General features: G+C 54.6%; 1 protein-coding gene across 1 annotated transcript; it reads left to right on the top strand.

Annotated features, from left to right (window-relative positions):
- Window positions 1–265: 265 nt before the first annotated feature.
- LOC311374530 (histone acetyltransferase p300-like) lies at window positions 266–14585 on the top strand (the record flags this gene model as incomplete). Its single annotated transcript, XM_084490357.1, has 12 exons — window positions 266–354; window positions 3045–3125; window positions 5508–5564; window positions 5848–5925; window positions 6379–6446; window positions 7719–7869; window positions 8203–8463; window positions 8756–8921; window positions 9367–9534; window positions 9661–9822; window positions 9915–10196; window positions 10381–14585. Coding segments are annotated over 12 exons (4992 nt in total), but the record flags the coding sequence as incomplete, so codon positions are not given.
- Window positions 14586–15554: the final 969 nt, after the last annotated feature.

Here is a 15554-nt window from a genome sequence, read left to right as displayed (position 1 = left end):
TCCGTTGGGTGAACGTTTAGTGAACCTGAAGACCGTTCTGCGGTTCTCCTCCAGAAGTTCTTTTCATGAATTTTAAAATCCTGTGTTTTATCCGTTTGAGTTGCGGGCTCACCTCTAGTGTCGTTGTTGGTGTCGTGACTCACGCACACGTCGCCACGCCCCCCCACCCCCCCTGCTGTGATGACGTGCGGGTCATGTGATCATGTGATCATGTGTGTAGAGGTGACACCGCTGACCCGTTCTCCGTCTCTCCTCGCGCCCCCAGCTGGAGTTCTCTCCCCAGACGTTGTGCTGCTACGGAAAACAGCTGTGCACCATCCAGAGAGACGCTGCCTACTACAGCTACCAGAACAGGTCAGCAGCACTCACACACACACACACACACACACACACAGGAACACAGGAACACACACACAGGAACACACACACACACACCACACACACACACACACACACACACACACACACACACACACACACACACACACACACACACACACACACAGGAACACACACACACACACACACACCACACACACACACACACACACACACAGGAACACACACACACACACACACACACACTCAGGAACACACACACACACACACAGGAACACACACTCAGGAACACACACACACACACACACACACACACACAGGAACACACAGACACGTGAGGTGACTCTACTGTAACGCGTAGAGGAGACTCTACTGTAACGCGTAGAGGTGACTCTACTGTAACACGTAGAGAGGACTCTACTGTAACACGTAGAGGAGACTCTACCGTAACACGTAGAGGTGACTCTACTGTAACGCGTAGAGAGACTCTACCGTAACACGTAGAGGTGACTCTACTGTAACGCGTAGAGGTGACTCTACGTACCACGTAGAGGTGACTCTACTGTAACACGTAGAGGAGACTCTACTGTAACACGTAGAGGAGACTCTACTGTAACACGTAGAGGTGACTCTACTGTAACACGTAGAGGAGACTCTACTGTAACGCGTAGAGGAGACTCTACTGTAACGCGTAGAGGGGACTCTACTGTAACGCGTAGAGGTGACTCTACTGTAACACGTAGAGGAGACTCTACTGTAACACGTAGAGGAGACTCTACTGTAACACGTAGAGGTGACTCTACTGTAACACGTAGAGGAGACTCTACTGTAACGCGTAGAGGAGACTCTACTGTAACGCGTAGAGGTGACTCTACTGTAACGCGTAGAGGTGACTCTACCGTAACGCGTAGAGGAGACTCTACTGTAACGCGTAGAGGTGACTCTACTGTAACACGTAGAGGTGACTCTACTGTAACACGTAGAGGAGACTCTACCGTAACACGTAGAGGTGACTCTACTGTAACGCGTAGAGGAGACTCTACCGTAACACGTAGAGGTGACTCTACTGTAACGCGTAGAGGTGACTCTACCGTAACACGTAGAGGTGACTCTACTGTAACACGTAGAGGAGACTCTACTGTAACACGTAGAGGAGACTCTACTGTAACACGTAGAGGAGACTCTACTGTAACGCGTAGAGGAGACTACTGTAATACGTAGAGGAGACTCTACTGTAACACGTAGAGGAGACTCTACTGTAACACGTATAGACTCTACTGTAACACGTAGAGGAGACTCTACTGTAACGCGTAGAGGTGACTCTACTGTAACACGTAGAGACTCTACTGTAACACGTAGAGGTGACTCTACTGTAACGCGTAGAGGTGACTCTACTGTAACACGTAGAGGAGACTCTACCGTAACACGTAGAGGTGACTCTACTGTAACACGTAGAGGAGACTCTACTGTAACACGTAGAGGAGACTCTACTGTAACGCGTAGAGGAGACTACTGTAATACGTAGAGGAGACTCTACTGTAACACGTAGAGGAGACTCTACTGTAACACGTAGAGGAGACTCTACTGTAACACGTAGAGGAGACTCTACTGTAACACGTAGAGGAGACTCTACTGTAACACGTAGAGGTGACTCTACTGTAACGCGTAGAGGTGACTCTACTGTAACGCGTAGAGGTGACTCTACTGTAACACGTAGAGGAGACTCTACCGTAACACGTAGAGGTGACTCTACTGTAACACGTAGAGGAGACTCTACTGTAACACGTAGAGGAGACTCTACTGTAACGCGTAGAGGAGACTACTGTAACACGTAGAGGAGACTCTACTGTAACACGTAGAGGTGACTCTACTGTAACACGTAGAGGTGACTCTGTATGAACCCAGAGCGGCGCGGTCGCAGCCCATCTGTTGTTTCTACCGCCCCCCCCCCACAGCTCCTATTGGCTCCTCACGTTACTGTAATGTTGCTTTTGTTGTTGTTGTTGTTGTTGATGTTGTGGACCACTGGACGTCTGACGCTAATCTCTGCTTTGCCTTGGCTCTCTGTCCTCTGTTGGTTGTTTCACCTTCTGCCACCCCCCCCCCCTCCTCCTCTTCCTCACTCTCCCTCTCTTTCTCTCTCTCCCTCCTCTTCCTCACTCTCTCACTCTCCCTCCCCTCCCTCTCTCTCACTCTCCCTCCCCTCTCTCTCTCTCACTCTCCTTCCTCTCTCTTTCTTCCTTCTCTCTTCCTCCTTTCCTCTCTTTCTTCCTTCTCTCTTCCTCCTTCTCTCCCTCTCCCCCTCTCTCTCTCCCTCTGTCTCTCTCTCCCTCTCTCTCTCTCTCTGTCCATGTCCTTACCTGTAACAATTAATTTCCACTCTTTTTTAATATTCGTTGTACCTCCCCTCCCCCATCTCCCCCCTTCTCTCCCTCCTTTTAACGCTTGTGATGTCTGCATTGGCCTGCTTGCTGTGACCAATCATCCACTCCGAAATTTACGTGCAAAATCAAAACCTCCCGCCCACAAAAACGCTGCATCACGATTGGCTGCTTCCTCCCGACGACGGTCCACCTTGCCCCCGCCTCCTCCCGTGTGCCCGTCCTGTCCTGATTGGCGGCTGCTTCTCCTCCGTGCCTCACTGTGATTGGCTGTGCTGTTGGCGAACGGTGTAGTTCACCAAAATTTGGGCTTATTGCTGACAGGTACCACTTCTGTGAGAAGTGTTTCAACGAGATCCAGGGCGAGAGCGTATCCCTGGGAGACGACCCGTCACAGCCCCAGACGTGAGTACCTCCCCCCCTCCTCCCCCCTCCTCCCCCACGGGACCATTAAACCTCCTCCGTTAACGGACCTTAACGTCGCTCCTCTGCCGTTTAGTTTGTTGTTCTTGAAGTAAATTGATGTCATTTAAATCTAATGTTGCAACACGCTGTTTAACGGTTTCTTTTCATGTTAAATAACGCCTTTATGTAATATAATCTATATAAATAATGCCTTTATTACGTCATTTATCTCTTACATTCGTCCCCCTCGTCACACAAGTGTCTCCCAGAGCGTTTCTATTGGTTCCTCTCTCTAGATGTGTTTCTATTGGTTCCTCTCTCTAGAAGTGTTTCTATTGGTTCCTCTCTCTCTAGATGTGTTTCTATTGGTTCCTCTCTCTAGAAGTGTTTCTATTGGTTCCTCTCTCTAGAAGTGTTTCTATTGGTTCCTCTCTCTAGATGTGTTTATATTGGTTCCTCTCTCTCTAGATGTGTTTATATTGGTTCCTCTCTCTAGAAGTGTATCTATTGGTTCCTCTCTCTCTAGATGTGTTTCTATTGGGTTCTCTCTCTAGATGTGTTTCTATTGGTTCCTCTCTCTCTAGAAGTGTTTCTATTGGTTCCTCTCTCTAGATGTGTTTCTATTGGTTCCTCTCTCTCTAGATGTTTCTATTGGTTCCTCTCTCTCTAGAAGTGTTTCTATTGGTCCCTCTCTCTAGATGTGTTTCTATTGGTTCCCCTCTCTCTAGATGTGTTTCTATTGGTTCCTCTCTCTCTAGATGTGTTTCTATTGGTTCCTCTCTCTCTAGATGTGTTTCTATTGGTTCCTCTCTCTCTAGATGTGTTTCTATTGGTTCCTCTCTCTAGATGTGTTTCTATTGGTTCCTCTCTCTAGATGTGTTTCTATTGGTTCCTCTAGAAGTGTTTCTATTGGTTCCCCTCTCTAGAAGTGTTTCTATTGGTTCCCCTCTCTAGATGTGTTTCTATTGGTTCCCCTCTCTAGAAGTGTTTCTATTGGTTCCTCTCTCTAGATGTGTTTCTATTGGTTCCTCTCTCTAGATGTGTTTCTATTGGTTCCCCTCTCTAGATGTGTTTCTATTGGTTCCTCTCTCTAGATGTGTTTCTATTGGTTCCCCTCTCTAGAAGTGTTTCTATTGGTTCCCCTCTCTAGATGTGTTTCTATTGGTTCCTCTCTCTAGATGTGTTTCTATTGGTTCCTCTCTAGATGTGTTTCTATTGGTTCCCCTCTCTAGATGTGTTTCTATTGGTTCCTCTCTCTAGATGTGTTTTTTTATTGGTTCCTCTCTCTCTAGATGTGTTTCTATTGGTTCCTCTCTCTAGATGTGTTTCTATTGGTTCCCCTCTCTAGAAGTGTTTCTATTGGTTCCCCTCTCTAGATGTGTTTCTATTGGTTCCTCTCTCTAGATGTGTTTCTATTGGTTCCTCTCTCTAGATGTGTTTCTATTGGTTCCCCTCTCTAGATGTGTTTCTATTGGTTCCTCTCTCTAGATGTGTTTTTTTATTGGTTCCTCTCTCTCTAGATGTGTTTCTATTGGTTCCTCTCTCTAGATGTGTTTCTATTGGTTCCCCTCTCTAGATGTGTTTCTATTGGTTCCTCTAGAAGTGTTTCTATTGGTTCCCCTCTCTAGATGTGTTTCTATTGGTTCCTCTCTCTAGATGTGTTTCTATTGGTTCCCCTCTCTAGATGTGTTTCTATTGGTTCCTCTAGAAGTGTTTCTATTGGTTCCCCTCTCTAGAAGTGTTTCTATTGGTTCGTCTCTCTAGATGTGTTTCTATTGGTTCCTCTCTCTAGATGTGTTTCTATTGGTTCCTCTCTCTAGATGTGTTTCTATTGGTTCCTCTCTCTAGATGTGTTTCTATTGGTTCCCCTCTCTAGATGTGTTTCTATTGGTTCCTCCCTCTAGATGTGTTTTTTTATTGGTTCCTCTCTCTCTAGATGTGTTTCTATTGGTTCCTCTCTCTAGATGTGTTTCTATTGGTTCCCCTCTCTAGATGTGTTTCTATTGGTTCCTCTAGAAGTGTTTCTATTGGTTCCCCTCTCTAGATGTGTTTCTATTGGTTCCTCTCTCTAGATGTGTTTCTATTGGTTCCCCTCTCTAGATGTGTTTCTATTGGTTCCTCTAGAAGTGTTTCTATTGGTTCCCCTCTCTAGAAGTGTTTCTATTGGTTCGTCTCTCTAGATGTGTTTCTATTGGTTCCTCTCTCTAGATGTGTTTCTATTGGTTCCCCTTGCTCTAGAAGTGTTTCTATTGGGTTCTATTTGGGGGAAGGTGGAGGGGGGGACTAGTTATCCCTGACTCCTCCTCTCCTCCTCCTCTGGGCGGGGGTCCAGATGTGGTTCTCTCCTCCTCACTCTCCTCCTCCTCCTCCTCCTCCCCACAGGTCCATCAACAAAGACCAGTTCCAGAGGAAGAAGAACGACACCCTGGACCCAGAGCTGTACGTCTCCCTCCGTCCTCGTTCTAGATGAATCTTCATTAATTAACACATTCATTAACGTATCACTTTACATCCGTTCTGTTAAACGGTCTGCTCAGTGACCACCGGGCGGTAATGCCTGCCTGCGTCCCGTGAGCCAGGCAGAGCGGCCGGCCGCCCGTGTTGGTGTTCTCGTAGCGTCCTCGGGGAACGTGTTGCGTGCTTCATGCGGTGATGTTGTCCACGCTGCGTCCCTCCGCGAGGTTCCTCTAATGTCTGTCATGTTCCCTCCCTCCGTCTGCAGGCTGGTGGAATGCACCGACTGTGGTCGTAAGATGCACCAGATCTGCGTCCTGCACAACGACACCATATGGCCCATGGGGTGAGCCAGCCCTCACACACTCTGTGATCCTCTCCTGTTTATCGCTGGCTCAGTGCGGAGCCACACCAGATGAAACGACTCTGTGTCTCAGAGCTCAAAGATACTGCATGTATGACAGTGCATCTACGATCAGTCGTAGGATCCGGGGAAAATCAATGATGGGATGAACCGACCGGGATGAGTCGGCCACAGTGAGGGACGAGGTCATTGAGACGGATTCAGTCACAGCGGTGGTGGTGTGGTGCTAGTACCCAGGAGGCTGGACTACTTCAGTCCTGTTATATATCGGACTTCAGCAGACACTAATTAATACCAAAGTCGTTTTAAGCAGAGGCGAATGAGAATCGAATTAACTCCGTTCATTACTCGTCACAAGTGACGACGGCCCAGCAGAAGCTCTGCTCCACGTGCACTCAAACCCTAACCCTTCCCCAACCCCTTCTGTCTCCACAGCTTCACGTGCGACAGCTGCCTCAAGAAGGCCAACAAAACGCGGAAAGAGAACAAATACGCCGCCAAACGTAAGTGTTGAGCCCTCCTGCCTGCCTTCCTTAGGACAGTGGGCTCCCAGCAGCCGCCAGCGAGGTCGTTGTCAGCGTAGGATCTGTCCCCCCCCCCCCAACACCTCAGCCCGGGCTCCGTCGGCGGGAGGCCGCCGTCCCGGCTGCAGATGTTGAACAGAGATCTTCTCCTCTCCGGGGGCGGCTGCGTTTAGCCTCTTTGTAGTCGACACCAGTGTGTTCCAGGGAGCGGCGGAAGTGATTTGATCCTCTGCTGTCCGGCCGGGAGTCCTCTGGCCCCGAGCTGCACAGCTGGATCACATCGGATCAGACGGAGGTTTAACGACCCCCGCCGGGGGGGGGGGGCAGCGTCCGAGAATCAGAACGCAGCCAAGAGTCAGCAAGACGAAACAAAAAAGGACAAAGGAGAGCCAGGGTCGATTTGGGGAAAATAAAAACAATAAAATGTGATGGAGTTTAGTCTGGTTGAGTTAAGATGGGGCTGGGAGTTTGTGTTCCAGTTACCAGTATTGTTTCACAGTATACTGGTACACACACATCACTGTATACTGGTACACACACATCACTGTATACTGGTACACACACATCACTGTATACTGGTACACACACATCACTGTATACTGGTACACACATATCACTGTATACTGGTACACACATATCACTGTATACTGGTACACACACATCATTGTCTGATATTAGTTCCCAATAGTCCATAACTCCGGCAGTAGGGTTTTCGTCTTCTTAGGTCTTAAATAGTAAAGCTGCTTCAGGAAGAACTTTGACACTCCTGGAGACCTGGTGCTGCATATGCTCCTACCTCATTAGTGGGCAGTGGCCTAACGATCAGCCTGCTTCATCCGGGGTCCCCACAGTCCAGCTGTAATGGAGCATGAACCGTTTGTCGAAGGAGGTTCTCCTGAATTGATCTTATTTAAGCTAGCGCAGCCGAGCATATTGATTGACAGACATTCAGGGCATCGCACCAGAATGTGTAAAAGATCGGAAGAGCACTTAAGGCAGTCAAACTCAGACAAATCCGATTTAGAGGGACCTCCACAACGCTACTCGGGCTGGTCTGGAAGATGACACTCTTGTAGGGACTTGTTTTCCCGAATCCCTCAAAGCGTTGGCTCAACCTCATTTCTAATCCCCGCACGCTCTCACCTCCATGAACCACCTGCTCCCCTCCCCTCCCTGCTCATCTCCGTCACCTCCCCTCCCTGCTCCCCTCCCCTCCCTGCTCACCTCCGTCTCCTCCCTCCTGTGATCCAGGACTCCCACACACCAAGCTGGGCGTCTACCTGGAGACGCGGGTCAACGACTACCTCAAGAGGCAGAACCACCCGGAGTCGGGCGACATCACCATCCGGGTGGTGCACGTCTCGGACAAGGTGGTGGAGGTCAAGCCGGGCATGAAGTCCAGGTGAGGGCGCCTGCGCCAGGATGGACACTCACTCTCTGCTCTTCAAGTCCAGTCCATTTTATTTGTAAAGCGGTTAGTCTTAAAGGGCTTTACATTCTGGCATTTGAAGACCCTTTCCCTCTAGCCCCCACAAAGGGCAAGGAAGAACTCTTAACTCTTAACGGTCAAGGGGTAAAAGTTACGGAGGAAGGCAGGAAGAGGGATTGACTCTGGTCTTGTTGGCTCTAGCCCACAGACCACCTGACCAAAGGGGGGTCAGCAGGGGTCAGACGCCTTCGGGTCCGGCGGAACCCTCCAGTGACTCTCTCTCCGTCCTCGTCTTTGTCCGAGCAGGTTCGTGGACAGCGGGGAGATGTCCGAGTCCTTCCCGTACCGGACCAAGGCGCTGTTCGCCTTCGAGGACGTGGACGGAGCCGACGTCTGCTTCTTCGGGATGCACGTCCAGGAGTACGGCTCCGACTGCCCGCCGCCCAATCAGAGACGGGTTTACATATCGTACCTCGACAGTGTGCACTTCTTCCAGCCCCGACACCTGCGCACCGGGGTCTACCACGAGATCCTCATCGGCTACCTGGAATACGTCCGGAGACTCGGGTAAGCCACTTCATAGATATAGATATAGATCTAATGCAACAAAGAGTGGAGTCGTATTGGGCCTAAAGACACATTCATGGGCGTGGTTATTGAAATGTTGATGCCTCATTATTTTGGACGAGTCGATTGCGACTTGAGAGCCTCGACATAGGATGCTACGGCTACACTTTGCCGGTTGAGGTCCTAAATCACAAACCGTCATGTCGGCAGTGTCAATGAGCAAGGCATTGGACTCATGGGCCCTTGTTTTGGCATCACCTGAAACACGTGGCCCGTCGTTTGGTTCCCCCAGGTATACCACGGGCCACATCTGGGCCTGTCCGCCCAGCGAGGGGGACGACTACATCTTCCACTGTCACCCCGTGGACCAGAAGATCCCCAAGCCCAAGCGCTTACAGGAGTGGTACAAGAAGATGCTGGACAAGGCTGTCGCCGAGCGCATCGTCCACGACTACAAGGTGAGCAACGTGTTCGTTTGATTTAGCCGTTTGGTTGTGAGTCATCCTGCATCCCCGGAGCCGTGAGCGTGACTCACTGCTACGACCGATGTAAAGGCGGCTGCAGGCTTTCTGCTCTTCAGTTCCTTTTGTTTGCAGCCGCGGTTTCCCGTTACATTCACATACTTGTACTTCACATACTTGATATGAATCCACCCGGCCGGGGGGCGTCCCTCGGTCAGTCCAGGTAACGCTTCTACACACCCGTTCCTTTCCTTGCTCTTCCCCGGGCTTTTTAGCACTGATTGAGAAATCCTGCAGACCTGAAGGGGAATATAGTGGCCCCCAATCTCTGGCCTAATTGCACCCACACACCGGGGCCATTCCCCCAGTGGCGCAAAAGGAGCTGGTTCTCCGTCACCTCGGCCAACGCCGTTTGTAACCCCCGTCTCCCCCGGTCCTGCAGGACATCTTCAAGCAGGCCACGGAGGACCGGCTCACCAGCGCCAAAGAGCTGCCGTACTTTGAGGGCGACTTCTGGCCCAACGTCCTGGAGGAGAGCATCAAGGAGCTGGAGCAGGAGGAGGAGGAGCGCAAGAGGGAGGAGAACAGCACGTCCTGCGAGAGCATCGATGTAAGGATGGTGGTCAGGCTGAGGCCGTGTGTGAGCTCGGTCCAGAGATGAGCAGGTGTTGGTTGCCAGCAGGCAGTGTAAGTAGGGTTTAAATGACGTTCCTCTGCATCTTTAATACTCTTTTAGGCCACGAAAGGAGACAGCAAGAACGCCAAAAAGAAGAACAATAAAAAGACGAGCAAGAACAAGAGCAGCCTGAGCCGAGCCAACAAGAAGAAGCCGGGGATGCCCAACGTGTCCAACGACCTTTCCCAGAAGCTGTACGCCACCATGGAGAAACACAAAGAGGTATGAAGTTCAACAAACTCGTATTCCTTCATGTTCCTAAACGTGCGGTGACCCAGAGCCTGACTCCTGGACCGTCCCCCGACCCCTTCCAGGTGTTCTTCGTCATCCGCCTCATCGCCGGGCCCACGGCCAACTCGCTGCCCCCCATCTCGGACCCCGACGGGCTGATGGCGTGCGACCTGATGGACGGGCGCGACGCCTTCCTGACGCTGGCCCGGGACAAGCACCTGGAGTTCAGCTCGCTGCGGCGCTCCCTGTGGAGCTCCATGTGCATGCTGGTGGAGCTGCACAACCAGAGCCAGGACCGCTTCGTCTACACCTGCAACGAGTGCAAGCACCACGTGGAGACGCGCTACCACTGCACCGTGTGCGAGGTGAGACACCCAGACCGTTATGCTACTCTCTCTCTCTTCGCGCGTCGACACGGGGGTACGGGTGAAGGGAATCCCGCTCTCAGTGGGTTCCCATGTGGTGCTGCGACACCACCCCACTCCCGGGGTCATCTGCTGATGTCTGGCTGAGTATGTCCCCCTAACCCTGGGCCTTCTCTCCCCCCAGGACTACGACCTGTGCATCACCTGCTACAACACCAAGGGCCACGAACACAAGATGGACAAGCTGGGCCTGGGCCTGGACGACGAGAGCAACAACGCCGCCGCCGCCGCCACGCAGAGCCCCGGGGACTCGCGCCGGCTGAGCATCCAGCGCTGCATCCAGTCCCTGGTGCACGCCTGCCAGTGCCGCAACGCCAACTGCTCGCTGCCGTCCTGCCAGAAGATGAAGCGCGTGGTGCAGCACACCAAGGCCTGCAAGCGCAAGACCAACGGCGGCTGTCCCATCTGCAAGCAGCTGATCGCCCTGTGCTGCTACCACGCCAAGCACTGCCAGGAGAACAAGTGTCCCGTCCCCTTCTGCCTCAACATCAAGCACAAGCTGCGACAGCAGCAGCTGCAGCACCGGCTCCAGCAGGCCCAGATGCTGCGGCGCAGGATGGCCAGCATGCAGAGGGTGGGCAAGGCGGTCGGCGGGCCGCCGGGGGGGCCTGTCGGTGGTCTACCGTCACCGGGCAGCAACAGCATCACGGCCCCCAGCACACCCACGTCCTGCGGCACCCAGCCCCCAACGCCCCAGACTCCCACCCAGACCATGCCACAGGGTCCCCAGCAGGGCATGGGGCCGGGCCCCGGCGGACATCCACAACAACAGCAACAACAACAGCAACAGCAGCAGCAGCAACAACAGCAACAGCAGCAGCAGCAACAGCAGCAACAACAGCAGCAGCAGCAACAACAGCAACAGCAGCAGCAGCAACAACAACAGCAACAGCAGCAGCAGCAACAACAACAACAACAGCAGCAACAACAACAGCAGCAGCACCACCTCCACAACCAGTTCCAGCAGATGCCAGGAGGAGGAGGGCCAGGGGGCGGGCCAGGAGGCATGATGAGCTCTCCCCAGCATCAGATGCACCCCCAGCAGCAGCAGCACCAAGGCGGCGCTGGAGGCCCTCCTCAGCAGCACCACAACAATCTACCCCCTTACGCCAACAGGCCTCCTGGCTCCTCCCCCATCCACCAGTCCCAGGGCAAGCCAGGCTTGGGCCCCGCCACGCCCCCTCAGCAGCAGCAGCACCCGTCGGGTGGCATGATGGCTGGAGGTGTTGGGGGCCAGCAGCCTCCACCCAACCAAGGGCAAGGCCCTCCGTCGGCGCAGCAGCCCCAGTCCGGCCCGCCGCAGGCCGCCGTGGAGATCGCCATGAAGATCCAGCAGGTGGCCGACGCCCAGCGGAAGATGGCCCTGCAGAGACAGGCGGCGGCCGCAGGCATGATGCCGCAGCACCCCCACCACCAACAGGCTCCGGGTCAGCCCCAGATGGGCATGGGCCACCCGGGCGCCGGCGGGATGGTCGGGCCCCAGGGGATGGCGCCGCAGAACCAGGGGGCAGCTGCAGCCGCCGCCCGGGCCCTCATGGAGCAGCAGGCGCAGCAGCAAGGGGCCCCGCCCGGGATGATGGTGGGAGCTGGAGGAGCCATGCAGCAGGCCCCCCAGCAGGGGAACCTGCCCCAGGGCCAGCTGCCCCCACAGGTCCAGCTGCAGCAGCAGAGGATGGGCGCTCCCATCCAGAGCGCCCAGCAGCAGCAGCAGCAGCAGCAGTGGGCCGCTCAGGGGATTCCCCCACAACAGCGGCAGGCAATGATGAACCAAATGGGACACCCGGGCATGACACCCCAGCAACAGCAGCAGCAACAACAAATGCAACAGCAGCAGCTGCAGCAACAACAGCAACAGCAACAACAGCAACAACAACAACAGCAACAACAACAGCAACAACAACAACAGCAGCAGCAACAACAGCAGCAGCAGCAGAGCCAGGGCCACGCGGCTCTGATGAACATGGTCCAGCAGCAGTGTGCTGGCGGGGGGATGCCCGGGGGAGCGGGTCCGGGCCCCGGGGTCCCGGGAGCCGGGGCGGGCGGCCAGGCGGCCCTGCAGGAGCTGCTCCGGACGCTGCGCTCGCCCAGCTCGCCGCTCCAGCAGCAGCAGGTGCTCAACATCCTGCGCTCCAACCCCCAGCTCATGGCCGCCTTCATCAAGCAGCGGGCCTCCAAGTACAAGGGGGCCCAGGGGCCCCCCGGAGGGCCCTCTGGGGGGCCCGGGGGCCCCGGCCCCGCAGGCGTGCCGGTGGGTAACGTGATGGCGGGCGGGGGTCCGCAGATGAGCATGGGCGCCGGGGGGGCAGGGCAGCCGGGGCTGCACATGGGCGGTCAGGCCATGCCCAACATGGGCATGGCCTCCATGGCCCAGCTGCAGCAGGCCCAGCAGCAGCAGAGACCAATGATGGGGGGCCTGCAACAGCAGCAGGTGGCAGCTCTCCAACAGCAGCAGCAGCAACAGCAACAACAGCAGCAGCAGCAGCAGCAGCAGCAGCCAGGGGTGGGGAGAGGGATGCCAGGCCAGGGGCCTCCAATGGCAAACCTCAACCACCCCCAGTTCAGAGAGCTTCTTATGAGACGGCATCTCCAGCAGCAGCAGCAGCAGCAGCAGCAGCAGCAGCAGCAGCAGCAGCAACAACAGATGGGAATGAACCACGGTCAGTTCCAGCAGCCCCAGCCTCCCCAGGGCCAGGTCTACATGAGCCAGCCTGGGATGCAGCCTCCTCAGGCTGGGCAGCCTGGAGGACCCGCCCCTGGCCCCCAGCAGCCTGGAGGCCCCCCCGGGCCGCAGGGCCAGGGCTATCCGGGCCCCGCAGCGCAGCAGCAGGCCGCCCTCCAGCAGAGGCTCCAGCACCACCTCCAGATGCAGCAGCAGCAGCAGCAGCAGCAGCAGCAGCAGCAGCAGAACGCTATGGCCGGCCTGCAGGGCGGCGACGGTGGCCCGGGCGGAGGCGGCATGGGAGGCGGCCCTCAGCAACCGCAGCCTCAGGGCCCCCAGGGCCCCCAGGGCGGAGGCCCCTCCCAGCCCTCTCAGGCTCTGCTCCAGCAGGTCCTGCACCAGAGGCTGCTCCAGCAGCAGCAGCAGCACCTGGGCACGGGGGGGTCCCCGGCCCAGCACAGCAACCCCATGAGCCCCCAGCAGCAGATGGCTCCCTCGCCGCACCTCCAGGCCCAGGCGCTGGCCAACCAGGTGCGCTCGCCGCAGCCCTCGCCGCGGCCGCAGTCGCAGCCGCCGCACTCCAGCCCGTCGCCCCGCATGCAGCCCCAGCCCTCGCCGCACCACATCTCCCCCCAGACTCAGACGGGCTCCCCGCACCCGGGCCACATGAACCAGCACCACCCGGGCATGGGGGCGCCCCCCCCCCCGCAGCAGCAGCAGCAGCAGCAGCAGCAGCAGGCGTCGGCCCAACAGAACAATATGGAGCAGTTTGGGTCGGAGCAGAACGCCATGCTGTCGCAGCTGAGCGGCATGTCGGCGCTGCACGGGCACGGGGCCGGCGGCCAGGACCCCCTGGGGCCCAACATGAACCACAACCCGCTGGACATCATGTAGGGGCGGGGCCCGAACGCTCTGCGATTCATGGCAGAAACTGCACTCGCCCAGGACAGTGTTATTATTGTTATTAAGTTTAATACTTCCCCCGCTGGGTTCTTTTTATACTATTATTAAATGTTATTTAAAATGTTTTCAATAAAGATACATTGAACTGAACTTCCTATGGGAGATGCAACAATAAATCAACCGGTCGATAAATGAATTAGAATAAATGAATTGTAAGTTATTGCTGTTAATATATTTTTTTGCCAATTGTGTACAAAGGAGGATAGTTTCTCTATGCCCCCCCCCCCCCCCCCCCCCCCTCCGCTCTGAGGATAAAACAGGATATTTTCTGGGAGGGCGGGTGGACGGTGCAGCATTTGCCTTTTTAGCAAATGTTTTTAAAGATTTTAGAAGCGGTAAAGAATTAAAGAGGACGCGATTTTAATGCAATGGACTTTTTATGTTGATTTTTTTTTTTTTCTCCTTTCTCTCTTCCCCATCATTCAGTATGACTTTTTTTTCAGAGTGATGTGAGATATTAATGTTATTATAAACCCAAACAAGATGCATATCTTCAGTTAAAAATGTTTGGTTTTTGATTTATTTATTTTCGTTCAAAGTGGGCTTCTCGTTCTTTTGTCACATGACCCAGAGACTGCTACGACCCGTAGACGATATATTTTGTAACCCGCTCACAGACGGGGGGCTGGTGGAGGGTCACCACCGCGCCGTCGATGTATTGGGTCTGTCCGGAGCGGCGACCTGTCAGTGTTATGGCGGTGGAGGGCCCCCCCCCCCCCCCCACATGGCGGCCAAGCACCCCCCCCCTGCCTGCCCCACGCCGGGGGGGGGGGGCCTCTCACAAACAGCCCGCTCCCTTTTGAATGTATTTGTCCGTGAGAGTGTGCGTGGGGGGGGGGGGGGGGGTCTGTGCACTCCTTAAAAAGACACTTCATACGAAGCGAGTGGCGTCATGTGGAGGGGGGGGCGGTGGCATACCTGTGTGCCTGTAACGTTTCTAGTATATTGGGGGGGACCCCAGGGGGGGGGGGGTTTCTTGGCCTGTCGCGGCTCGGAGGAGCTGAAGGCCGCCCGCCGTCCTACTGGACTGTTGCACAGCGGCGAGCGGCGGCGGCGGCGCTCTCTGTGCCTCTCTGCGTTTTTTTTTTTGTTATTATTTTTTCTGTTGCTGCTTCCACCGCCCGGACGGACGGACGGTCTCCGGGAGCAGAGGACCGCCCACCTCTGGCCCCGCCCCCCCTCGCTCGCTCTCTAGAGACTCCGCCCCCTCTCTCTCTCTCTCTCTCGGGACTCCGCCCCCTCTCGATCTATCTTTCTGCTAAGAACTTTGGGAGTTTTAATTTAATATTTTTTACTGTACAAAGGAAACACAAACTGTGGACTCAAATACTGTTTTTATAATAAAATGGAAATTACAAATAAGTCGTGTGATGGGATGTATTTTTTTGAGAACTCACTTTTAATATTGGGACGACCTCGTTCTTATGATTTTGTTTCACTACTTTCACTAACTACCTGTCTGTCTGACCTCCACAGACACAGACTACCTGTCTGTCATCCTCCACAGATACAGACTACCTGTCTGACCGCCACAGACACAGACTACCTGTCTGTCTGACCTCCACAGACACAGACTACCTGTCTGTCTGACCGCCACAGACAGACAGACTACCTGTCTGACCGCCACAGACAGACAGACTACCTGTCTGACCGCCACAGACAGACTTCCTGTCTGT

The sequence above is a fragment of the Micromesistius poutassou genome (genome assembly GCF_964030765.1).
Source record: "Micromesistius poutassou genome assembly, contig: SCAFFOLD_1143, whole genome shotgun sequence".
Lineage (NCBI taxonomy): Eukaryota > Metazoa > Chordata > Actinopteri > Gadiformes > Gadidae > Micromesistius > Micromesistius poutassou.
The sequence above is the reverse complement of the archived record's forward strand: the minus strand, read 5'-3'. Positions and strand labels throughout refer to the sequence as shown.